Raw genomic sequence first — 25515 nt, forward strand, 5'->3', positions numbered from 1 at the left:
GCTGGGTGGTCGTGTGCAGGCCCCACCCTGGGACGGGGCAGCTCGTGGCACCGGTGGGCCTGTCAGGTGCCCGAGGGCCTGGGGAGGCGTGGCCGTTTCCAGGGGCCACGGAGGTGCCGGGTGCCCACCCCGTCCTCACATCCTCGCCCCGGCGCCACCTCGGGTGTGGGGGGGGTTCCCTTGGGATGCGGCCGAGGAGCCCGGCTCCGTCCCCAGTCTGAGACCCTGGGCCCTCGCAGTGGCTTCCGACTCGGCGGACGGGCACGGAACCAGATTCACTGAAGGGCTTACCCACGGCAGCGGAGGTGCACACGTCCACAACGTTGTAACGCGACACGCTTGCTCTGGGGGCCTCTCCCGGTAACCATCAATAAACGGGTGCCTACCGGCGCCCCGCACTCCTGACACCCCCGACCTGCCTCCAGGGCGGCCAGCCTGAGGGCCCTGGGCCAGGACCGCTGTCGGCCAGCACTGCACGGGGATGCACAGTCCGTTTTTATTTATGTCACAATAACTCTCCACTGGAACAGAAATGACCTGAAGATTATTTTCTCCGAGGAGCGAGCAGGTTTGCTCCCAGCAGACCCGACGCCCTGTTTCCAGGGTGCCCTGGTGGCCGGAAGCTGCTGGGGGAGGAGCCCGGAGTGACTCTGACCGTCCATCCCATGGCCACAGGGCCCCTGGAGGGCAGGGACCCTCGAGGGCTGGCTGGCGCGCTGCTGCTGCTGTGGCCTTGGAGGGAGGGGGGGCGCCTCCGTCTGCAGGAGCAATCTCGGGGGTCCCCACCAGCCTCTGTGCCCTGCAGACAGGCAGTGGCCCTGGTGAGGCCCGGGGGTGGGAGATGCGGGGGGGCCCCCTCCCTCCCCTCCCCCCCCCTCCCCTCCCCTCCCCTCCCTCCAGGGGGCCCAGCCCCTGGCCGGGGAGAGAGACTGAGTTCAGAAACCCCTCGTCTCCTCGCACAGCCGCTGGACCCGAGTCCGGGCCAGCACACCTCCTTCCAGGGGTCGCCCGGGCTCCCCCATTCTCTGAAGGTGGGTCCGTCTGCACAGTGACGCACAACGGACAAAACCGCCCACACGCAGAATGCCGAGATGTTGGAGCTCAGTCCCCGTGTGTCCCGCAGGAGCCCCAGGCCCTGGGACGGGGCGAGCGAGGGCCCCACGGCGGCCGCGTCCCTCTGGGGCCGGGCCGGGTGGCACTAGATGACCGAGGTCTCCGTCTGCAGGAAGGACGGCGCGCGGGAGCCGCGGGGCAGGTGCAGGGTGCTCTCCGAGCCGTTCCTGGAGATGGACAGGCTGTGCAGCCTGTCGCCCCGGCCGGAGGGCCGGCCCGGGCACCGGCTCTGCCACCTTCTTCTCAGCTCGCTCTGCACCTGGGGGTCAGGAGGGGACGCTCGGGCCACGAACTCGGGCAGAAAACAGCCCCAATCCCCCTCCGGCCCTCCCTGCTCTCACCCTCCATCGAGCCCCGTCAGGTGGGCGGGAATGGGCTTGGGAAGAGGGGGGACGAGGGAGGATGGGGGGGGCGTGGTCGTGGTCGTCAGAGCCGGCAGGAGCGACCCAGACGGTGCCTGGCCCTGGCCCTTTGGACCGAGAGACCACGGACGCCGGCTGTGGGTCGCACCCGGCAGGAACGGGGGCTCTGGGTGCCGGCCGGGGCCCTTCGGGACGTCCCCACTGCCCTCGCCTCCGTGCGTGGGCCCGCGCCGCGAGGGGGCTCACCTCGCTGTTGAGGAAGCAGTAGAGCACCGCCACCACCAGGCCCTGCGGACGAGGGGGTGCGTCAGGGGCTCGGCACACACGCCGGGGGGGGGGGCGGGGGGGGCGGACGGGGGCAGGGCACCCCCCACGCGCACCTGGAAGGACCCCACGCACAGCTCAAACAGGATCTGGTACTTGGAGGAGATGCCGATGGGGAACACGGCGAACACCATGTAGTGCACGCCGAACAGGGGGATGAGCAGCAGGGTGGACTTGGCCAGCCTCCTGGTGGAGAGAAGGGCCCTGAGCAGGTGCGGCGGGGCCGCCGGGGCCTCCGGCTGGGGGCACCCCACCGTCAGCTCTCGGTCTCCAGGCCGTGAGGGCCGCTGGGCCTCGGCCGGGAGGACGCCGGGAGGACGCGGCACTCACTTGTACTGCGACTGCTCGCTGCCGCCCACGTCTGGGGACGTGAGCTTCTGCAGCAGGATCCGCACGATGCTGACGAAGAGGACGAAATTGACCTGCAGAGCAGAGACGCACGTCTGCTCCCGACCCCCTAACCGCCCCCCATCTCCCTGCGCGGCAGGCGGGCGGGTGCAGCCCTGGTGGGCGTCTAGGGCTCGGCCCCTGCGTCCGCTCCTTCTCGCGGGGATGGGGACGGGGAGGGCCCCAGGCCCTGCGTTCACGAAGGGCTGGAGCCCTGCCCAGCCTGCCTCTGCCATCCCCCCCGCCCCCTGAGTTGGGCTGGACGCCAGCGGTCGGCCGCGCCACGTAGCGGGGTCCCCGCAGCGTGCACGCGTGAGTTTTGAGAGTGAAAAGGACCAACGGGGACCTGGCTCGGCCCTCTCCTGCCCTAACAGGTCGGCCTCCTTGTGGCTCCTGAGAGGCGCCTCCCCCCACAACCAGGGGGACGCACCAGCCCCCTCTCTGCTCTGCCCCATCGTCCCGCCCGTCGCTGGGACCCCCTGGGGGAGGAGGGCAGCGCCCACCCCGCCCTCCCGTGAGGCTCTGCTCTCGCACTGAGGGGCACGGGCCGTGGCAGCTAATGCAGGGCAGCGCCTGCCCTCCCCCAGGTGTGCGCCCACCCTGACAGCAACGCACGCTCCCCTGCCCCAGTCACTTACTACAATGGACAGCAAAATCGGTGCCCGAATCAACCACCAGGGGCCGCTGTGCTCGTTGGTATCCCAGCAACTGCGGGAGAAAAGAGAAAAATCGGTCACCACCTGCTGAGGACCAGCCTGTGGGCTACCCCCCAGCCGGCAGGCGGCCTGCGCCAACCCCCCACCAACACCACTCCCCTGGTCGGTACTCCGCCCCCCTCGCCGCCCCGCCGACCCCATGGCCGCGTGCCCAGGCGAAAGGCACAATGGCTGTGCACCTAGAGACCTTGCCGCCATCCATCCCCATCCAGAGATTGTTTTCTTTTGTGCTTCCCCACCTCACAGTCTGCGAACAGGACGGGAGGGACCCTGCAGTGTAACCCAGCAGTGGGGGGAGGGGCAGCCGAAGGCCCAGGAACATCCTGTAACTCGAGGGTCTAACTTGGGGGCGGCTGCAGCCCAGAGTGTGTGAGGCAGAGGGCCGGGACCGCTCCATCTCGGGGGGGTGGGGGGGGCACGGCACTCACCCCGTGTCTTCTAAAGAGAGCCTGGCCACGGTCCACGCGCCCGTGCACACGGTGGGGATGCCTGCGGAGACACGCCTGGTCACCCACAACCCCTTGGGCGCCCGCCCACACCACCGAGGGGGGACGAGGGCTTTCGGACGAGAAGGGGACTCGGGAACTCTCCCCAAACACAAGTCACACCCGCGCCTTGTCAGGCAGAGGCGGTGGGTGACCGAGCATGTTTCTGAACCCGGGCCCTTCACGGGCCTGACCGCATGTGGCCTGGCGAGTGCTGTGCCCGGAGTGTGGCAGGGACGGACTGGTGGGCGGGGCCCTGGCCGTGGTGGGCTGCCCCACAGCGCGGCTCCCCCCCCCCCGTTGCAGGCCCGGCCAACGCCAGGCGCTGCTAGCAGGCGCCCCTCCTCCCAGGCCTATTCCCCGACCCCCATGTCAGCTGTGCTCCAGCTGTGGGGCTCAGCAGTTTCAGCCCCGGTTCCCGGTCCCTGGAGAATGAGGTGTCGGCTGCAGGAACCTCCCGCTGTCCTGGAAAAGCTCTTCCTGATGGGACCTGAAGGGCATCCCTCTGAGGGGACAGGGGTCAGGAGGCCGGGAGGCTCTCGGGGCGGCCGATGGGGCGTGGGCGCAGGGGCTCGCTGAGGGCGGCAGGGCGGGCGTCCTTACCCCACCCGATCAGGAGGTAGGCCGGGAAGCGGCGGCCGGGGGAGAAGACAGCCACCAGGAGGGCGTGCAGGTACAGCCCCTCCACCAGCAGCCAGTAGAAGTTGGCCATGATGCAGTACTGGAAGAACACCAGGCTCAGCTTGCAGCCCACCTGGAACGTCACGGGGCGGGGGCAGCAGCTCAGGGCGGGCACAGCCACCCGGGCACAGCGCCGCCCGTCTGCGTGGGGAGCAGGGACACCCCGCCTGCGGTGCTGACCACAGGCCTTAGGGAGAGGCCCTTGGAGGATGCACGGGAGGGTGAGCGGCAGGAGCTCCCGCAGCCCCCCAGCGACCTGACAGCAAGCTGCGGCCTGACCTCTGCCCTCCTCCCCAGCTCCACCCCACCCCCCAGACACCCCCTGCCCTCTCCCTGTTCTTCCTCGCTGTCCACTCTTAGCGGGAGATGAAAAAGGGAGAACCGAGAGAAAGCAGCCAATGAGCTCGTTCCCCAGAGTGTTGAAGGCCCCCGCCCCCTGCGTGAGGGACGCGTCCCGGGGGACAGCCTCACCCAGGAGGACGGCCGGTCGGGGCAGTGCAGGGCGCCCGAGCTGGAGTACAGGATGTCGTCCTTGACCAGCACCGAGAGGGCCCGCAGGATGAAGGACAGGAACAGGTTCAGGTGGATGTAGTTCCGGGTGCAGTGCAGCCGCCTGGGCGGGGAGGGCGCGGAAAAGCAAGCACTTGTCCTGTGACTTTGCACGGCATGGAGCCCCCGAGCCGACTTAGTAAAGTTGCCGAAGCGAGTTAAGACACAGAAATGAACCCCTTCCCAGAAACAATTAGAAGTGGCATTTGGGGTCATCCAGTTGGTTTGGGCGTCATCCTGACACCCCAGGTTGTGGGCTTAAACCGAGGTCAGGGTGCATATGGAAAGCAACCCATGATGCATTGATAAGTGGAACAATAAACCAATGTTTCTCTAAAAATCATTAAATAAAAAAAAGTTATCACAGGTCACGCTGGTGGACACCAGGACTCGGGGTGAAGGTGCAGGAGTCACGACGACACAGAAAGGGCTCAGTGGCGGACGGGCGGCAAACGGAAGGACGACAGGGCTCCCAGTCCCATGACGTCGTCACAAAGACGCCGCCACCGCAGTGCAGCGGTCAAGGCGGTCTTTCCGACCAATCGCCCTGGATCAACGGGGCACGTGCACTGGAGACAATGAACAGAACTTCAGGCCACACACAAACATGGACGGCAGCCCTGGCCGGGTGGCTCCTTGAGCTGGAGGTCGTCCTGCGCACCAAAAGGCTGCAGGTTCAATCCCCAGTCAGGAGGGAGATGCTCTGTGCTTCTCTCTCACACCAGTGTTTCTCTCTGTCTCTGTCTCCCTGTCTCTCTAAAAATCAATAAACATATCTTTGGGTGAGGACTGAAAAAACTAAATGGCAGATGGATCATATACTTAGGAAAAGCGAATGCAATAAACTGTCTAGATGATAACAGAAGAATATGCCAAAAATTTCATAAACAAGACTCAGGAAGCACATGGAAAACAAATGATAAATGACTTCATTAAAATCAACACTTTTCTTAATCAAAAGACCCATTAAGAGAGTATAAAGTCAAATCACAGGACTGGAGACAAAATTTCTAGTACCTGTATCTGACAAGATTCTACTATATGACTCCTAAATATCAATTAAAAAAAAAAAAAACATGCAGCAGAACAGAAAAATAAGCAAACACTTGAAACAATATTTCAAAAAAAAAAGATTTCCAAACATATGACCTCATTATCCACCAGAGAAATGCAAATATAAAACCACATTCTATACTAATATTATTATAGACCCAGGTGGATGGCTAAATATTAAACTGACAATAATAAGTGGTGGCATGGATGCAGACTGAATACAAGTCCCACACACAGTGCTGTCACTTTGGAAAAGTAGCTGGTGGTACCTAGAAAAACTCAGCTTATGCATAGCCTATGACCAGTAAATATAAGCATTGCTATAAGTGTGTACACGTGTGAACACACACACATCTGAAGAAGTGTGTGCCTATGTGCAAGAGAGAATGCACAGGAATATTCGTAGCTGCAGGGTATCAGGTCCACACCACAAGCCGCCACACACCCATGAGCAGTCGAAGAGGTAAACAAACTGAGTTCTCTGTGCACCCAGCGAGAGAACGGGGCAAGCACGTGCAACAGCATGGACGGATTTCCCTGCAAACCCCCGAGTCAGGGCACGGAGACCGGAGTTCCCTTCGTGGGATCCTGAGACAAAACCCATCCGCAGTGACGGCTCCAAACGATGGCTGCCTCCTGGGGCGGCTGGATGGACACAGGGTGGCCACGAGGTCGGCTTCCGGTGCCCGTGGGGGCCCTGCGCCCTGACCTGGGCGTTGGGAGACGCGCAGCACCCTGCCCCGGGAAGCCCGGGCCGCCCCGCCGAGGGTGCTTCAGCACCGCCGCCCGCCGAGCCTCAGCCCGCGAAGGCGTTAGAAGTGCTGTGGGTTTTCCTCGCGGTCTCGGCAGTAACTCTAGGGCTGCTGCGACGACTCCTCCTCCCTGGTCCCAGCCGCTGTGGGACCCCCTAGTCCCAAGTGTGGGCGCCACGCCTCCTGCAGAAGCCGAGTCTCACAGCCGAGGCTGCGGCATTTCCGCGGTTTCTCCACTGCGCTGCCCTCGCTTCTCCAGATCGCCGCTTCTTCCTCTCCTCCCTCCCTCCCGTCTCCTTCCTGCTCTCTCTCACCCGCGTGTCCCCGCGAGTGGCCGTGGGGCTCGCGGCCGGCAGACACGCGTGCACTGAGCTGCCCTGTGGTCTTTGCTGCTGGCTGATCATTTGAAAACCTGCCTCCCGAACGGGTCTGCGAGGGGACGCCGGAGGCAACTCCAGGTGTGGCTTCCACCTGCCTGCAGGTCGTCCACTAGACAAGCTGGGCTGCCTGCCACCTGCGTTTCCGAGATGCCGAGAAGGGACTTTGGAGACCTGCCAGCTCCGGAAGGTGGACGGTCTCTGCACAGGGAGCATGGGGCCCCCTCCTCTAACTGGCCAAACCTGGGCGCCAGGAGCACTCACCTGCCAGGGGTGCTGCGAGGACTACATTATAAACACCTGCACGGTGCCCGGCACGGCCTGCGTGGGCGATGGCCTCTGTGACTCCTGCACCTGGAGGGTCAGAGCGGCCGTGCAAAGGGCCTGGACCCCGGGAGGCAGGTGCCAGGGCTGCCCAGCAACGCCCGGGCCGGGTGCCGGCCGACCAAGCCCGCACCGCCCTCCAGGACTTGGGTAATAAACCGCCCCCTCGCTCTGTGCCTGAAATAAAGACTCGGTCACTTCACGCCCGTGCGCCTTATCGGGCTGTGGTGGGGGACACGTCCTGGGAGACCGCAACACACTGTCTCCCCGGGTGCCGTCTGCCGTCGCGGGGCCACGGGGTGCATTGCTTCTCTGAGCCCATCGCCCGCACAGCTGTCCTGGGGAGTGGTGCCGGGTACACCCGACAGTGAGGGCACCGGCTCTGGGAGCCGCTTGTAGCAGCCGGGACCCTCGGAATCAGCGCGGAATGACGGGCCTCCAAGGCAGCCGCGTCTGTTCTAACGAAGAACCTCGCCCTGGCTGGCGTAGCTCAGTGGACTGTGGGGGGGGCTGCGAACCAAAGTGTCGCAGGTTCGATCCCCAGTCAGGGTACATGCCTGAGTTGCAGGCCACGGCCCCCAGCAACTGCACATTGATGTTTCTCTCTCTCTCTCTCTCTTTCTCCCTCCCTTCCCTCTCTAGAAATAAATGAAATCTTAAAAACTAAGAACCTCACCAGCAGGTGGCTAACGACGCCCACACACCACACCCAGAGGGCTGTGTTTCCTGCTCACAGAACCGTTGGAGCTTCTGAAGGGTCACGTCCCTATTTTCAATAATATTCCAAAATGCTAGCAGACCGGCCAATTAAACCCGCCACACAGGGCGGATCCAGGGAAACCGCCCGTGACCAGAACGTGGTTTGTTTGGCTCGTTCTTTGAAAATAAGCGGAAATGTTTCTAGTTCACGTTACCCCGTGCCAGCTTACCCGCCTGAGATTTTCCTGTCTTTTTCATCTCGAAAAACGCAAAGATTAAAAATCCGGAGTAAAGCACAGAGGATGGTACCACAAATACTAATATCGGTGTTTTTTTTTTAAAGAACTAGAATGTGATAGATGTTGCCCACGTTTTTAAAGGGCCCTTGTGGGTTGAAGGAACTGACTGACTCTTCCTGAGCCTCACCAGCCACCTGACACAGGTGAGCTGCCTGAAAAAGGACAAGTATAATTCAATCTCGTTTGCTGGATTTCTCCGCTACAGTTTTCACGAGTCTTTGCTCATTTTCTGTCCTTTCAAGTGTGGATCTGTTTAGGGGTTGGTTTGTCAGGTTCCAAAGACCTTCCGTCCGTTACGCTGTTGATGTGATCTCAACATCAGGCAGCATTTGGGCCACATCTCAGCAAAGAGAAGACAGACATGTGGCGGTCAGAACCCTGTTAAAACTGGCCACGCAGTGTCCATTTCACTCCGTGCTAGTGAGGCTGAAGACACGGGTTCAATCCCAAGTAAGCACTTATCGGCACGTCCTGGACGGAAACCTCTGTTTGGGGACGGGGGCTCCTCCCCCAACCCTGACAAATGACCTTTGTCGTCAGTCACCAGAAAAGGCGGCTAAGGGTCCCGGGGGGAGGGGGGCCTCGAACGTCGCTGCCGTGGGAAACAGGCAGAATGTAGACGGCTCACCTCGTGCCCCGGGGCTCCACTGGCAGATGCACAGAGAGGCTAAGTCACCGGTGCAAGGGCACACAGCTGCCACCAGGCTGGCCCAGAGCCCGGACCTGGGCCGTCAGACTCCCGCCTCCTACCCTTGCGCACATCACAGCGCGTCTCAGTGGAGCGCCCAAGCCTCAAACACGAGTGTCGCTGCTGTGATGTCACCGTGTTTGCACGGCGGCTGTATTTGTACGTCATGGCTGGACCGAATTCCCACCCACGGTCCGTGTTCTCTCCTCATACAAGCAGTGGGAATGTCGGGATGAAAACGTGGGCACTGGCTCCTCAGGGGCAGCCCCACGGGCGCTGTGCCAGCTCAGCTCAGCTCAGCACAGCTCGGGCTCCGGCCGCGATTCTCTCCTCCTCCGACGGGCTCCTGGGCGGTGAGCGGGCGAGAATCCCCCGTCCCCAAGTCCGGGCAGGACTGTGCGTGTGCACCACTTACCTGAAGAGGCAGAGAATTATGCTCCCGGTTGCCAGGGAGACCAGGGAGACGCTGTAGCCCAGGGTGTAGACGGCCTTCACCAGGACGTAGAACGTGATCTGCGGAGAGAGCCTCTGTGAGCTGTGGGCGGCCAGCGGGGACCCAGGGCCGCTGCCCGGGCCCAGGGAGGCCGCTCCCTTCAGGGGCGGCTCTGGGCTGCTGGCCACCTGGAACCCCGGACAGGCCCTTGTGCGCCGTTCGATGCTAATTTCCCCTTGAACCCGAACCTTTTCCCTCAGATTCACTGTGCGTGACTGCGGATGGTTTCTGCAAGGCAGGTCTGTGGGGGGAGGGGACCTGCCACCGTCAGGGACCCTGGCCGCTCCCCAGGGGGCCCCCACGCCCACACTGGGACCAGCGGCCGACCCCGTGTCCCCACAGCGTCCGGACCTGGGGCAGCGCCTGCCGCCCTGTCCACGTCTCCTTCCCCAGGAAAACGCTCGGCTCCAGGTGCACAGTCCAAACCTCAGGGACGTACACGCGCTCGGATGACCCCGGGACTCCGAAGACACCATGATTCCCACCAAAGAAAGAGGAAAACCCAGCAGTTGCCGGAGGGGTTGAGGCCCTGGCTGGTGTGGCTCACTGGATTGAGCACCGGCCTGTGAACCAAAGGGTCACTGGTTCGATTCCCAGTCAGGGCACAGCCCTGGGCTGTGGGCCAGGTCCCCCGTAGGGGGTACTCGAGAGGCAACCACACACCGATGCTTCTCTTCCTCTCTTTCTCCCTCCCTTCCCCTCTAACAATAAATAAATTAAAAGTTTTTTAAAAAGGAGGGGTCGAGGAACGCAGCTAAACCCCACGATCTTCCTCAAACTCCCCTCCAATGGTAACGACCCCGATTTCCAGTGAGAAACAAAGGAGGTTCCTGCAGGGAGAAAGGGCCCCGTGCGTGTGCATGTGCGTGCATGTGCACGTGAGTGCATGTGTGTGCATGCATGTGTGTGTGCATGCATTCTCTCCTCTGACCCCTGGGGTCACTGCAGGGGTTGGGGCGGAGAAAGGGCTGCGGGAAGGTGCGCCCCCCCCGCGGCTGCGAGGCTGCAGGGCCCCCCGGCTGTGTCCCCAGGGGAAAGCCGACGGCCGGCGGGGCTGGAAGATGTCCTCGGAAGCCGTGGTCGTGGGCCTGTGTCCACTTCCCGTTTTCTCTTCCGAGTGGGGGCCGCTCCCCACCGCTCTGCCTTGCGAGGGAGCCCGGCCGGAAGCGGATGTTCCAGTCCTCCCGGGAGCGCAGGCGCGGACACGAGCAGCAGACACGCCGACAGGCCCGACACCGCGGCGAGTGGGGGGTCGGCGGGGCACCCCGCTCTCCGCCTGCGCCTCCCGCCCTTCCTGCCGCTGGCCGTGTCCAGGCGCACGCGCCACGGAGCGCTCTGTCCGCAGGTGGCCCTCGCAGCACCGGCGCCACCTCCGCGTCCTCACACCCGCCGTCCAGGGCCCAGGTGGTCCGACGCGGGCGACGCCAGGAGGGCAGGTGTGAGGGTCCCCACGGCCCTTCTCCCGTGAGACGGGGACGGCGGCGGCCGGCGTCTCGGCCGCGGGAGCCCCGCGGTGCCTCAGGGTCTGGGGGGCGTGTCGGGCGAGGAGGGAACTCGTGTGAGCAACCGCGGGCGGGCGGGCGTGTGCGAGCCCCGGGCACGGCCTGCCGCCCCTCCCGGCGTGGCCGCCGTCTCCGTGCCCGGGGACGGCGTCGGCCTCCTCGTCACGTCCGGTTCCTCCACGTCCGCCAGGCTTTCCCGAGACGCAGGGCTGCCGCCTGCAGCCGCCCACAGCCGCCGTGGGGCGGGAAGATGGGGGGCGTCTCTGCTTCTGGACGAGGCGCTGCCGTCCCGGGACCCGGCCCCGGGTCCGGAAGCCCCGTCATCGAGAAACATGGCGACACCTGGAAACCCAGCCAGGCAGGCGGCTGGACCCGCTCCGTTTCCCCTCCGAGGACAGGTGCCCCGTGCCCTCCTCTCGGACCCGGGACCGACCCCGCAGCACAGCCTCTGGAGGCGGACGCGGCCCTGGGGCACGGCGGCCCTTGCCCGAGCCGAGGCCGGGGGCCTGATGTGCTTCAGCGACCAGAACGGACGAGGGGAGAGCCGGGGCCCCTGGCCCACGGCCCCGGGGGCACTGAGGTCTGTGCGGAGGAGGAGGAGGACGAGGGTGAAGAAGGCCAGGGTGCTCCGAGCTCCAGGTGGCAGCTCCTCCCGCCGTTCGTTCGATGCAGAGACGCCGCCCGCGGACCTTGCTCCAAAGCCGAGTTAGGTCGGGGACCTCCGTCGGGGAGCGTAGCGGGTCCCAGGGCGCGGAGCGCTGGGCGTGCTCCTCGGAGACAGGCCCTCGCCGTCCCCCGAGCCCGTCCCCCGCCCTGCGCCAGGCTGCTCGGCGCGGGCAGGGCGCGTTCCAAAGGGCCCTGTGGGGGCCGAGCGGCAGGATCTCCACCGACTCGGAGCAGCGCGCCGAGGGTGGGTGGTCCCTGCTGTCGGGGGAGGGGTGCGTGCAGGCGTGAGGGTGGCAGGGAAGGGTTACGGCCGGGCCTGGGAGCTGAGAGGCGAGGGCAGACGTATTTTTAGGGGCATGGCATAATACGGAAGAAATGTGTCCACTTGATGCATGAAACGGCTAAAATGCCAAACAGTTCTCTCGGCTAAATATAGCAGCGTGCTCTTTACTTCAGATTGATGTCAGCTAATGCATCACACAGGAGGCATCCCGGGAGCTGCCCGCGCGTCGTGGGGCTGCTGTCTGTCTGTCTGTCTGTCCTCCAGCGAGACGGCCGGGCTGCAGCCAGGGCAGAGTCACGCATGGGGCCGAGAGGCAGCCAAGAGGGCAGGTTCAGCCCTGGTCCTTCTAGGTGTGTCCGGAAGATTCCGGACACGCGGGTGGAGAGGTTCCACCCCGAGGCCCACAGAGACCATGCTGGTGCTAAATCTCTAGGCGCTCCCTCGTCAGCGGCTCTCAGCACCCCGGGGGAACCCCACGGGGGACACTGGGCCGCAGGTGGGAGCCAGGGCAGGGCACCGCCTGAGGGGGCTGCAGACAGGGTGGTCCCGCGAAGCTGGAGGGGGGTCAGGACCCGGGGCAGCAGACCCCGGGGCCCGAGGGCAGGCGAGCAGGCTGAGGACACCAGGCGGGGGGTCACCCTTGTGGAGGACCGCCGCAGCTCCCGTGATGGGGTGGGGCCCCGAGAGCGTCTCGTGGTCCCTCCCGCCCTGCCTCCCCGCAGCGCCCAGCAGGGGACGAGGAGCAACAGGGGGGAAGGGCTGTGGTGTGGCACCCCAGGGACCCGGGGGGTGGGGGTAAATCCTCTCAATGGGAGTCAACGCTGTGTCCACGGTCGGAGCCGGAGATGCTCCGTACGCAGGGCGAGGGCCTGACGCTTGGTTCCGTGGGAGGGGACGCAGAGGAGGGACACTGGCCTGTGGAAGGGGACGCCGGGTGGGCGCTCCTGGGACAGGCCGGCCGCTGGGGGCTGCTCTGCAGCGGCCGGTGCACAAGCCCGGCGGCTCCTGGGCCGCCCGGGGTCCAAACCGAGAGGCGGCCCCAGGGGGGCGGCGTCCGCCGGCGTCCGAGCCCCTTTCCCTTCACGGGGCCCCCTCTCCTGGCCTCACTGGGTCTCCCTCACCGACCGTCCGCAGCCACCCCTGTGGCTTGTGCGGGAGTCATTTTGTTTCCCCTCGACTGAAATCAATTTCAAAGCCAGCGAAGGTCACACACAGCACCTGGGGCAGAGCTGGGCCGCGTGAGAACGGGAAACCCCACAAAGTCACGGACCCGGGGAGACCGTGAGGACCGACCCCGGGGGCGAGAGTTCACGAGGGGCAGGAGACCCGGCCCCCTCACGGGCCCCTGCCCCCCGCCGCCGGGGGACTCGGCCGGCGCCTGTCCTGCCGGGGACCGTCCTGGCCCCTGGGCGTGTCCACACCCCCCGGTTTCCATCTTGGAAGGTTTCCCTGAGCAGCCGAGCACCCACGGTGCTCACGGAAGCTGCAGTCAGGAGGAGCAATGAGCAGCTGTGGTTTTGTGCCGCCATTTTCTTCACTTTCGAGCCTCGAAATACTTTGACTTTCTAATCCGAGAGCAGGGCCCGCGCGTGCACGACGTTTGCAGGATGGATGGAATGTTTAGTTCAGGAGAAAAACAGCTCTCTGACCGGCGTGGAGAAGCGTCGGAACTTACAGCTGCTGGGGGCTTCACGCGGGGGAACCCAGTGACCCCAGCGGTTTCCCAGATGGTGTTGCCGGGAAGGCCACCCACGGCGCGGCCCGGGGACCGAGGACAGAGCTGCCGTGGGTCCGAACGGCGGCCGGCCCCCGGCCCCCACACCCAGTGTGCCTTCCGGCCTCATCGGGTTCTCATCCCCGACGGCAGAGTCAGAGCACGGCGGGGAGGGGGTGATCGAGGGAGAAGCAGCCCACCCGCCACGGGGACCTGGGGCAGCCGAGCGGGCCGGTGGGGCGGCTCGGACACTCCGCGCCTCGGGCCGCACGTCCGTCCAGAAGCCTCGGCGGTGTGACCGCTGGGCTGACGCAGACGCGCCTGCCAGGTGGGCCAGGTGGGCCAGGAAGGACATGGAGTGGCCGCTGCCCCCGCTTGCTGCCCACAGGGAGGTCGTGTGGGACTCACTTCGCGGCTGCAGGGGGGCCAGCCGGGCCTCGTGGGGGGCCCAGGGAGGACCAGGGGCCCCGGCGCCACCACAGCTGGAGACGCCCTGAGTTGCACGCAAACCACGGTGGACCCCACCCCAACAGGTGGGCCGCCCTGCAGTGGGACGCACGGCTGCGGTGAGGATGCAGCGATGACGGGGGGGGACAGCTGGCGGCGGTTGGGGGAGCGGGAGGGGAGGAGGAGGATGGCGGTTCCCTGCACTGGGCCCCGAGTGCCCTCCACTTCCGTGGGCCCTGAGTCTGATCTCTGGCTGGGGAGCCTGGCCGAGGGCGGGGCCTCCTTGTGTGTTTGGGGCGAGTGAGTGGCTTCCGGCAGCACGAACCCCCTTGCCGGTCCCCTGAGGGGCCCTTCTGCCACCGAGGGACTGAGGGGAGCGTGACAGACACATGACACAGGAACACTCACTCGGGCGGTCGTGCAAAACAAGGGGGTCGAAGGAGTCGGGTTCCAGCAGCCCCCGGTGAGACGTGTCCCGGCCTCGCAGGCTTGGCCACCCCGTCCCCCCAGCCCACTGGGGGCCCCTGTGACGGCACACAGAAGAGCACCGTGTCTCACCCCCCACCCAGGCTGTGGGGGGACGTGAGCCAGCCCAGGGGAGGACAGTGATCTGGTTTCCTGGGGACAAAGCAGAGCGAAGCCAGGCCGGCCCTCGGCCCATGCGGGGGCTGAGGAGGGAGGAGGGCGGAGGGCCGGCCCGGGGTGGGGCCGAGCCCACGGCTCCCCGAACGTCCTCCCCGAGGAAGGACCCACCCACCACACTCACCCCTCCTCGTCTCCTGGTGCCACGCGGGTGCACGGTGACCCACCGCGGGGACACCCCCTGCGAGGCCCGGCCTGGGACACGAGGGGCAAGTCCCCTGCAGCCAGCCGGCCCCGCACCCGCTGCGGGACACACTCCGCCTCCTGGTTTGCGGAGACGGAGACGCTGCAGCGTTGGGGCTGGCACCGCCGCTGGCTCAGGGCCAGGGACACTTCCCTGCGGCTTCTCCCGCGCCAGCCCACGTCCCGAGCACCCTGATGGGGGTGGAGAGGCCCCAGAGGCAGAAGGGAGGCTCCCAAGGACTCGTTTTAGGCAGGAGGTTTCCCGACACCGGCTGCAGGGGAGCAGGACCCGCCCCTCCGGCCCCCAGATCCCAGGCCAGCAGCTAACGCCCTGCCTGCAGCCGGGGACGGACCAGGACCACTCCGCTCGCGTGGCCGACCAGCCGTGGGGCTGCCCTGTGGGCAGGCAGGGCCGTCCCGACAGGCGCGCCTCCAAGAACCGAGAACCCCCTGGGGGGGCGGGGCCCTGGGGGCCTTACCTTGCCCTCGTCCTCGGGGTCACTGTAGCCGCACGCGTCCATGAAATCCGGGAACATCTCCGACCAGCCGTCGCCCGTGCAGTTCTTGCTGATGTTTCCTGGAAGACCAATTCCGATGTCGGCATGTGCGGGCCGCGGGGACAGAACGGAGCCTGTCCTTCCTGCGTCTCCGCCGCCCCCCCCCCCCCGCCCCAGTCTCGGCCGGGAGGACTTGGAAGTCCCCGTGACACCTGCCCAGGGTGGCAGTCAGTCCCGCCCTCCCGAACTCGGGGCGTGTCTGCTCTTTTCGGTTCTGGCAGACGGATCTCTTCACGCTGCCAGAGTCTGGACTGTTTACAAGAAGCAAAACAAGACCCCCTTCCAGGGACCCAGCCCAGAGACCCTGCAGGGGGTGGGCCCGGGAGGAGGCAGCCTCAGCCCCCATTAGTGGGCCCCCGTTTCCAGAAACCCAGGGACACAGCAGATGGGGGTCCGCGCCCCGGGAGCCTGCTCGGAACGCGGGGCTGAGGGGGGCTGGGGAGCTGGTCCAGGGAGCACAGAGCTGGCCTCCCTCCTGTCCCGGGCCTCAGGCTCCCGCGGCGGGCCCTCCCTGGGGTCCAGGAGGCTGTGTGCACACTCCGTGCTGGGCCTGCGGCCCTGTCTGCACGGTCCCCCCACGCCCACCGTGGCGCTCAGGCCCCTGTCTGCGATCTGGCCCACACACAGGGGCTCCCGCTCACCCGTCAGCCTCTCCCCGGGGCCTGCTGTGCCCCGAGGCCGGCCCCAGGCGGGTGACCCAGCGGGACGCCTTTCGCCCTCTGCTCCCCAAGACCAGCCCGACACGCGGCTGCTCCCCGACCTGCCCAGGGAAGGGGAGGGACGCCCCCCAAGGGGAAGCCGCCGCACCCCAGCCCCCGGACACAGACCCCAGCCCCCGGACGCGGACCCGCCGCCGGGGCTCAGAGACACACAGCCAAGCACCTGGTCTGCCGTGAGGGCTGCTGAGCACCGCGGGGCAGGGCACCGTCACCGTCTCGCCGACGTCCGCCGGGCGCCAGCACGTGAGGTTGTCCCAGACGCCGCTGCAGGCTGCGGGGACAGAGGGGGGGGACCCGGGCGCAGGGTCTGCGTGGGCGCTCCGCCAACAGAAACCCTGTTCGTCGGACCATTCTCTTGCAGGCTACTTTTCTGTGAGAAAACGTGCGCCAGCGACATCACTGAGAACACACGCAGCTGCGCGTCCCTTTGGGTCGGCTCTGGGAAGCCCCCAGGCCTGGGGTGGGAAGTCCCCGAGTGACCCGGCCTCCACGGCACACTGCTGAGTGGCAACAGAATCACGGAAACTGCTGCCCTGCTGGTGTGAGAACGTGGCATCTCCATGCCTGAGTCTTGGGGGCTTCGGACCCCCAGGACCCCCATTTCTGGCACTAAGGCATCAGGCCAGAGACAGCTGGCAGCGCCCCTCCCACCACATTTAAGAGCAAAGAGCACCAGCAACTCCCCATGCAAAACCTGACATTGAGCCCCGGCTGGTGCGGCTCAGTGCATTGAGCTCCAGCCTGTGAACGAAAGGGTCGCCGGTTCGATTCCCAGTTAGGGCACAGGCCTGGGTCGCAGGCCATGACCCCCAGCAACCCCACATTGATGTCTCGCTCTCTCTCTATTTCCCTCCCTTCCCTCTCTGAAAATAAATAAATAAAATCTTTTAAAAAATAATTAAATAAATAAAATTTTAAAAAACCATGGTGAGAATCAGCCAGTAAGTGGCTGATTCGCGTGGAATCCACACGGTGCCGCAGCCCACAGGCTCCCCGCCAACCGCCAAGGGCGAGGAGGGGCCTCACGGAACCGGAGCGGCCGAGGGGACAGTGTGTGCGCGGGAACAGACAGCGAACACGCGTCCTTCCTGGGGAGACTCCGTCCAAACCGCAGAGAGGCGGCCCCAGCGGCCCCCGGGAGGGGGGACGTGGGAGCTGGCCACGGAGGCCACGAGCAAAGGGCACGGCGGGGGGTGGGGGGCAGCTCAGAGGGCCGGAGCCCCGGAAGTCGTCCCCCCTTCTGCCTCACGAGCGCGCGCCCTCGCGCTCCGCGTCTCGGGGGAAACCCGGAACCACCCGGGAGCTGGGACAGCCCGCGGGCAGGTCTGCAGGCGGCGGCCCGTGTGCCGAGTCCCTCCCAGCGCGACGCACCCCGGGCGGCCTGTGCCGGCTCAGCTTTCCCGCCGGGGGTCGCGCTGAGTGAGGCGACGCCCACCGTCCTCCGAGCTCCAGAGGCCTCATCCACGTCGAAGCCCGTGACCCGTTTCCGACTCCCAGCCCCCAAGTCCGTCACCAACGTGAAGGACTGAAAGCCAAACGCAGTGACTCACCCACGGAGCCGGGAAAAATGCCTTTTAAAATGGCTTTGTCCTCCTCTGCGAGGCCGGCCGTTTGCCGGGGGCTGACTCACAGCCGGGCCGGCGCCCACTGTGGCCCCAGAGCCGCCCGAGGGCCGCGCTGCAGGCCGGCCCCCTGAGGGGGGCGCTGCCTTCGCCGCCGCACCCTCTTCTGCACGTGCTCACAGCAGGTGCGCACGCAGGTCTGTCCGCCAGTGTCCCCCCCACCCCCCAGGGGCCCGGAACCCTCTGTGAACAGCTGCCTTTCCTCCCCGCAGACGCCCCAAGCTAGCGGGCGCCCAGGCGTCCAGAGACCACGCCCACTACCGCCCGTCCTCTGACCTCTCCCCGCCCCGGAGCCCACCGCGTCCTGAGCGGCTGTCCCACCTCAGGGCCTCAGGTCCCTGTGAAGTTCACCCTGTGGCCTGCGGCCCAAACCAGGCTACTCATGGTTTCCCCACGGCCCCCACCCTGGTCTGCTGAGGGCCCATCCGACTACTGCCCAGGGACCCCCCTGCACACGCCCCCATCCTGCCCCCTGAGGCTGCCACTCCCAGCAGGGACCCAGGGTCCCGTTCCCCGAGCTCAGGGAGCAGGGGCTGAGATGAAGAGTCCGCCCACCCGGGCGGCTCCAGCCGCTGCGTCCCAGGGCCCCACGCCAGCCTCTCCTGTACGCGAGTCTCCGCAGAGGTGACCACGCCATGCCCGGGCCGAGGGGGCGCGAGCAGGCCAGCGTGAGCCCTGGGCACAGTGGGCTCCGCGACTGTCAGCCTCGCCCTCCCGGAGGGGGACGTCCTCCCCGGCGTCCCCACAGCCTGCGCTGGTGCCCGACGACAGGTGCCCAGGGACTCTCGGTCTCCCTGAACCCCAGCAGAGCTGCCACTCACAGCGGGGACGGAATTCCTCCGCGGGCTCCCGCTCCCTGTGGTTGGAAGGGTGCGCTTGACACGCCGCCGTCCTCAGAGCACTGGTGGGACGGACGCAAGGGACGCGCATCCTCGCACGCTCAGCCGGGCTCCGGCTGGGGCCGTTCAGAGAGGCTGCGGTCGGTGCCGGAGGCCCGGCCCGGCAGACCCGAGCGCAGCGCAGCGTCCGGAGGGGAGACTGGGAGCCCCGCCCGGGCAGCTGACCACCTCAGGGCACAGCTCAGGGAGCGACAGTGACCTAAGTGCCCCGCGGACAGGAAGGAGAGAAGACGCGGTCCAGCCAATAGACCGCGCTCTCCTGATGTCACGTAGCCCTTGGGGGAGCTGCGGCCGCGCCCACCGGGCAGCTGCGGTGACGGGGGTTCACCTCTCCACACGTGTGGTCACGCGCCCACGGCGCCCAGGCCGGCCACGAGGGCCTCGGGCCCCAACCTGAGGCGCGCAGCTGGCACGGGGCCTCGGCTGGGGACGGCGCGCAGGTGAGCACGCAGGCCGAGCCTTCAGCCGCAGAGAAGCAGCGGCCCCGGCCTGGCCGGGAACCCTGGACACCTGCGGTTGACACCTGATGTCACACAGGCGGAACCCTGGCCCCACAGCACAGCCAATGCCCCGAACGCAGTCAGACGCAGCTCCACAGGGCGCCTGCTGTGCAGACGACCCCGTCACCCCAGTACCCGCCTGACGAGGGGCTGCGAGCGCCCGCCCTCACTCCCCGGACGGGAACCGCAAGGTGCGGCCGGGGTTCTGTTTGCTGGGACGCGGCCGCTGGACGCTGCTTTGGAACCGGACCCCGTCAGCGTCTGGAATCTGGGCGTAGCGAGGTTTCACTTGGGGGCAGGGGTTCAGGCAGGTTTCAGAGGTGGGGAGCACGCTCTTGGACTTGAACTACCACGAAAGCAACACTCGAACCCAGAACCGACCAAAGCCGTTCCCCGAGCGAAAGGGTTTTTCGTGGGAGCCTACAGAAGCCCCGGCTGCACCTACACGTTTGGGAAACATGCTGAGCGCAGCGAACACCCAACATCGAAACGAACGTGGTGCCGTGGCCGGGGTCCCGGGGGCCGGTGCTGAGGACGGGCAGACGGCGCGAAGGCAGGGGGAGCATCTTCGTGCCGCCCCGGCCCCCAGCAGCCACGCCACGGGCGCCCTCGGGACCCACGCACGGCCCGTGCGAGTCTGTGTGCGGCCCGTGCGCAGCCGGAACCGGCCTCCGTGCAGAACTGAGAACACGCGTGCACTGCCGTGTTTGCTGCTGTTGACCTTTCACGCACAGTCACTGCTTCCGCCCTGGCCGGTGGCTCAGTGGACTCAAGCGCCGTCCCGTGCCCCGAAAGGTTGCGGGTTTGATCCCCGGTGCATGCTTCTCTCTCCCCTTCATCTCCAGAATCGGAGAACAAGTCCTCGGGCGAGGACCTAAGGGGACGTCGCTGTTCCCCGATAACACACTAAAACTCCCCAAGACCTTCCTGCGGCGCCGGCTGACCTGCGAGCTCCTGGTGCCCAACGACCACGGCGGCGGCGCTGAGAAGGCCCTGCTGCGGGGGCTCGGAGCCCGCACGGCCCCCCGCGCTCGTCCAGGAAAGCGCTCCGCAGATTTATGCTCCGGACTTGGGCGTCTTCCCGGGGCCGGCCCAGCACATCCATCCACCGTGTTATGACGGCTGTGACACACCACCTCCCACAGCACGGCCGGGCGGCCCCGCGTGTCAGGACGGCCCCATGCAGTGACGCCCGGCCCTACCCCCCAACAGGGACCGTCAGGGCCCCCGACACCCGCCCCCTGGGTGCCACTGACAGCAGTGCTGCCCTTGGCGAGAGCAGAGGACTGGTGGGGTCAGCTGCTTGGGGCCCTGAGTGTCTGCACGTCAGTGTCCTGGCCACAGTTCCAGTGGTCTCACCGGCCCCCGCCCCGGGGTGCTCGAGCCCACCTCCCTGGCACCTAGCCCTGTACATCCCACCCGGCCTCCCGCCCTTCCCTCCTCCTTCCAGGGCCAAACTGTCAAGCCTGCCCTGGGTCACTCCTCCTCCTGCCTCCAGGACCTTCTGCCAAAAACACTCCCAGCCCCAGACCCCTGCCTGGTGATGCCACACCCTCGGCCCTGTGGCTGTCCCCTCTTCCTTGAGCTCTGGAGAGCACCCACTGACCCCCGGGACCCGCTCTGTCATCGTCTCCTGCTCTCTGCGTCTGCCCCACCCACCCGGGGAAAGGGCCCGGGGCCGCGAGGCCACAGGCTGGGGACGCCGTCCAGGGAGCCGTGTTTGCAGGCGTCAGTGGCCCAGACGTGTCACGTGAGTCCCGGCCGGAGCAGCGAGTCTCGGCCGTGAATCAACACCAAGTCACAGAGCCGTAAACTTTCTCACAAACTGAATCCTCTTCAGAAGTGAAAGGGGGTTTTGTCTGGATTTCTGTGTTACTTTTGTGTTCGTGTCTGTTTTCGACTCCTCGTCAGACACGCGAATCCCCTCACTGGAGCTGAAAACCCTTGGTGTCTCGCGTGGGACGCCCTCCTGCACCCGTTTCTCAGCCCTGCCGAATCTGACGGCAGCCACGGAGACCCGCAGCGCCTGGTCTCACTTTTGATGCCGGGAACAAACGTCCGGGGACGACGGGGGGAGGGGCCCCTGCCCGTCCAGCGAGACGCTTGCGCAGCCGGACCAGGCTGCCCACCCTCCACCGTCCCGGTGACTCGGCACCGCTGCCTGCCGGCACCCGCGCCGGAAAGACCGGACGCAGTAGGAGGAAGAGCGGGAGCTCAGCACGTGGCCGGGTCTCTGCGCCTCCAGGGCCCGCCGCTCACCGGCTGGTTCTCAGCCTTCGCTCTTCCGAGCCTCTCCAGTTTCACGGGAGGGAACGGACCCCCAAGGCCACGACGGCTCTTTTGCCGGGACCCACGCCTCACCCGTCCCGCGGCTGACCGACGGTCAGCACGTGGCTTTGCGCAGGACGCGCACTTGGGCCTGCCGCCCTGCCGCCGTGGGGCCGAGCTGCTTCGTCCAAGCAGACCACGAGCAAGGCGCGGTGCCGGAGCCACGCGGGCCGCAGGGTCTCTGCGCCTCGTGGCCGGGAGGGGCCCTGGCCCCGAGGCCCCGCTGTCAGCGGAGGGAGTGGGCAGGAAGAGGGACACTCGGTCCAGAGCGGCGCTGTCCAGTGCGGGAGCCACGAGGTGGGTCCACCGAGACACGCTGGGTTTCTACGACTGAGTCCATGTGTTAATGCTTTACACTCATTACTATCATTAGTTGAAACGATAATGATTCGGGTGTATTTAGGTACATGAAATGTATTGTTAAAATGAATCTCCCATGTTTCTTTTTACTTGTGTTTTTTTTTTAAGATTCTATTATTTATTTTTAAAGAGAGGGGAAGGGAGGGAGAAAGAGAGGGAGAGTAACATCCATGTGTGGTTGCCTCTCCTGCGCCCCCTACTGGGGACCTGGTCTGCAACCCCGGCCCGTGCCCTCACTGGGAATCAAACCAGCAACCCTTTGGTTTATGGCACGACACTCCAACCAAGCCACGCCAGCCAGGGCTCTTTTCACTTGTTCTCACGTGAAACGCGACGTTAACCGAGTGCCTCGGCTCTCTCACGAAGCCCACGTCTGCGGCTCTGGGCCGAGGCACACCACTCTGTGCCAACACATCACCTTGCCTTGGCTTGACTCTTCCCCTGAAGGGGATGAATCAAGGGCCCAGAACAGAGAAAAAGGCAGCTGAAGGACAGAAGGTTTTTGCTCCTGCGTACACTCTGGGCGTTACCCCAGGACCTTCCGAGTCTATGAAACGAATGTGTGTGAGCTGAGAGCGCCTGTCCTTTGACCCAGAGAAAATGCACCAGCGAGGTCACGACAGTCACGCTCGGTCTGTCCTCAGGAGGAGAAAAATCTCATTTGCTGTTCGATTCCTGACACGTTCCCACTGTTCTTAACTGGACCAGAACCCTCTGCGATGTTAGTAAGGACTGAAAATGCAAGAGATCAGATAAAACCCATAGGAAACAGAGTTGCTTTTGCAAAGCACGACAGGGCCCATGAATTTATTTCAGTAACAGTTGCTGCTGTCTCTAAGCATGGAGACTGGGCTTCTGCTAAGGATTAAAGCTTTCTTTGTAAAGGTTTACGTGAAGGACCTTCTCTTCCATCTGAGATTTGCCAGAAGTGTGTTAAAAAGCAGTGGAAATGGATCTTTTTTTGGCGGGGGGGCTGTGCGGATGACCGTACCACACTCGTTTGCCGAGCGAGGCACGAGCCGTGTGCGTGTCGGCAGCCCGGCTCGCCAAGCCCTCGCCTTACCTTTGGGCAGCTCCGCCTGGGCCCTCAGGAGCTCCGCACACTTGGTCTCTTCCTCCTGTATTTCCAGACGCAGTCGGCATTCCGGGTGAATGCTGTTCACCTGGCCGAGGTTTAAAAACAAAAATAGAAGTAACGAAGAATTCCCTCGTAGGAAGACAGCGAGGCAACAGTTCTGTACAAAAAACAAACGAACCACAGAGTTTTAAGCTGCTTCTGAACGAACACTCATCTAAAGGCGACCGCCTTCCTGCTTCTGGCACGGTCATCTCAAACACTTCACGGTTGCCTTTGTGAGGGAATTGTAAGACAAACACCAACCTAACAGAATTTTCCCTGAGCGAGAAGACCACCTGCCAGGGGCGCAGGGGCGCCAGCCCCTCAGGCTTCCCCGCTAAGGAATGCCCCCGCCCCCTGGGAAGAGCCCTGGGGAGAAGAACTTCCTTCTCAGGGCCTTTGGGCCACGCTGGAAACTCAGCCTTAGCATCAGGGTGAAGGAGCTTTTCGGAAAGGTTAGAGGGGGGTGGGGGGAGGGGGTGGGGACAGTCACGCCACTCCTCGGTGCCAAAGACAAGCCCAGGGCTCTCCGTCCTCCAAGGTGACATTCTGCTCTGTTTTCACGAAGGTCGGATGCCCCCTTCCTTCAGTACTGCCCCCCTGCCGCCCCCCCAAAAGTGCTGACAGCGCTGGCTGGACCCCTGCCCAGGTCCGGACAGAATTCTACTTTGACGGAAGAAAGTCATCCTCTCGGGCACACTGTGGCCACCTACGTTCAGTTGTCCTGCTGCTGATAATGGACTGAAAGAGGTCCGTTAGGGTTCCAACAAAGGACAACGTTTCCTAAAACGACCAGGGAAAGAAACGCAATGCTGGACCTTGCAGCCCGTGTGTCCTCATGTAAAAACAAACAAACAAACAAACAAACAGGACCTGAAGCTCGTTTCCCCCTCGCTCGTGGCCGGACAGCCCCCAACAGCAGGACCCTGCTTCCCGCACGCGGGCCGGCCTTCCCTTGCAGGAGCAGGCGGCGGTGCCAACGTCAGGGTTCGGGGATTCTACTGACTTAGAAGGGAAAACAGGTTCTTGCTCAGGTATTCAAAGACACTGTAATGCTTTACAAGGCGGAGCAGCGGTCACTGATCCTGGGACACCTCAGAAATTAAAGCAGCACCAGCCACAGTAATTCCGGGTACTTGTACCCAACCGGCGTTTTCAAGGAGCGGAGACCGGCCGCAGGTCCCGCAGCTTCGGGGCGGGGGCGGGTTCGCAGCCCCTGAACCCCGCCTCCGCGACCGGACCCGCTCAGCCCTCGGCCTCGGCCTCGCAGCGGGAGGCCCGGAGCGAATCCTTAGGGGCGCGATTCCGGCTGCGACGCGCACAGAGCAGTAAACACGGTGCGCAGCCTTTTCTGTCCTTCCTTAAAGGTCTTCAAAGAAAAGGAAGAGTTTTCGAGAAGAATCGGGTGCTCTAAGCGAACGAACTTCTCTGTTCAGCCTACCATTTCCTCCGGCGCTCTTACACAAGGATGCAAAGAACAAAACATCGGAGCAGAGTGTCTCCAAAAGGAAACTTTCCCGGGCCACGGCGCGTCTCGCTCTGCCTCGTAAACAGGTGCCGCGGGCGACCCACTCGCGCTCCGCTCTGAGAGGCGAGGCACGCGCAGGCGGCCGCTGCCCGGCCGGGGGCGGGGGGGGGGGACGCGCCGCGGGGACCCGGGGTCCGGCTTCCAGCGAGTCCAGGAGGCGGCGAGGGGTCGAAACGGGGGTCGGGAACGGCGTCGGGGCGGGGCGGGGACCGGGCGCACTCACCGGGCCGAGCAGCCAGCCGCAGCAGGTCAGCAGCGCCGGCGGCAGCAGCGCGGGCGCCCTCATCCCGGCTCTGCGGTGCCCACATGGAGCGCGCGGCGCGCGGCTCCCGGGACCGCAGTCCAGGCTCCGAGCCCCGAGCGCCGTGCGCCCAGCAGCTGCCACCCGAAGCCTGGTCCCCGCCCGCCCCGCCCGCGGGACCGCCCGCCGCTCCCGGTGCCCGCGCTCCGCCCCGCGCCCTCCCCCCGGGCCCCCGCCCCGCGCTTCCCCCGCCGCGGCCACCGCCTCCGCAGCCGGAGGAGCCGGGGAGGGATGCGCACAGGTGAACCGAACGCGCGGCGCCGAAGCCGGGGAGACGGCGGCTGGGAACACTGCCCCCCACCACCCCTGGACACCCCGGCCCGGGCCTGCTCGCGCCTCCTTGTCAAACAACAACCTGAAGGCGCCCAGGAAAGTGGCGAGAAACCTAGTCGGGCGGGGGCGGCGGCGGGGGTGGGGGCGGGCGGCCTGCAAAGCCGGTGGGGCTCTGCCCGGGCCACCGGACGCTGAGAAACCGGCAGCGCTGGCGCGGAGGGAGCCTGGTGGCAGGCCCCGGCGGCTCTCTGGCCCCTTTGAAGACCCCGCAGGACTAGTACAGCTTCGGACCTGGTGGTTGTCCACCACACGGAACAGCGCCAGAAATGAAAACCAAAACAGGTCTTTTTTGTTGTGGTTATGGCTTTAACTGCGTATTTCAAAATAAGTTGAGAACTCCTGCAGAAGGTAGAACGAGAAGAGTGGGAAGAGCAGCCCTCTGCCTTTGTTTAGATTCGGCCGTTGAAGCTGACCTCACTGCTCCGTCCTGCGTGGTCTCGGCGAGCACCCTCACCCCGTCCGCCCGTCCTGCCCCGCCCCCGCCCGTCCTCTCTGCCCGTCTCTCCGGTGGG

At 65.2% G+C, this 25515-nt stretch overlaps 1 protein-coding gene across 1 annotated transcript; it reads right to left on the reverse strand.

The window, feature by feature from the left end:
* Positions 1 to 879: 879 nt before the first annotated feature.
* VIPR2 (vasoactive intestinal peptide receptor 2) lies at positions 880 to 24802 on the reverse strand. Its single transcript, XM_045837713.1, has 13 exons — positions 24593 to 24802; positions 22788 to 22887; positions 16179 to 16286; positions 15219 to 15316; positions 9225 to 9322; positions 4540 to 4681; positions 3991 to 4141; positions 3331 to 3391; positions 2825 to 2894; positions 2130 to 2221; positions 1856 to 1985; positions 1722 to 1763; positions 880 to 1372 (listed from the first exon to the last, which is right to left on the reverse strand). The coding sequence occupies exons 1-13, from the start codon at positions 24653 to 24655 to the stop codon at positions 1199 to 1201; spliced, it is 1329 nt and encodes a 442-aa protein (XP_045693669.1). The 5' UTR covers positions 24656 to 24802; the 3' UTR covers positions 880 to 1198.
* Positions 24803 to 25515: the final 713 nt, after the last annotated feature.

Source organism: Phyllostomus hastatus, unplaced genomic scaffold, assembly GCF_019186645.2.
Source record: "Phyllostomus hastatus isolate PE091 unplaced genomic scaffold, TTU_PhHast_1.1 phas_contig_244, whole genome shotgun sequence".
In the NCBI taxonomy this organism is placed as follows: domain Eukaryota; kingdom Metazoa; phylum Chordata; class Mammalia; order Chiroptera; family Phyllostomidae; genus Phyllostomus; species Phyllostomus hastatus.

What these genes read in the sequence shown, in the direction of transcription:
- VIPR2 (XM_045837713.1), bottom strand. Translation starts at nt 24,655, where the DNA reads ATGAGGGCGCCCGCGCTGCTGCCGCCGGCGCTGCTGACCTGCTGCGGC. An exon ending in CAGCCCTCACGGCAGACCAG is followed by an intron (nt 15,317 to 16,178) that starts GTGCTTGGCTGT and finishes TTGGTCTTCCAG; the next exon opens with GAAACATCAGCAAGAACTGC. An exon ending in ATAATTCTCTGCCTCTTCAG is followed by an intron (nt 4,682 to 9,224) that starts GTAAGTGGTGCA and finishes CTCCCCGCCCAG; the next exon opens with GCGGCTGCACTGCACCCGGA.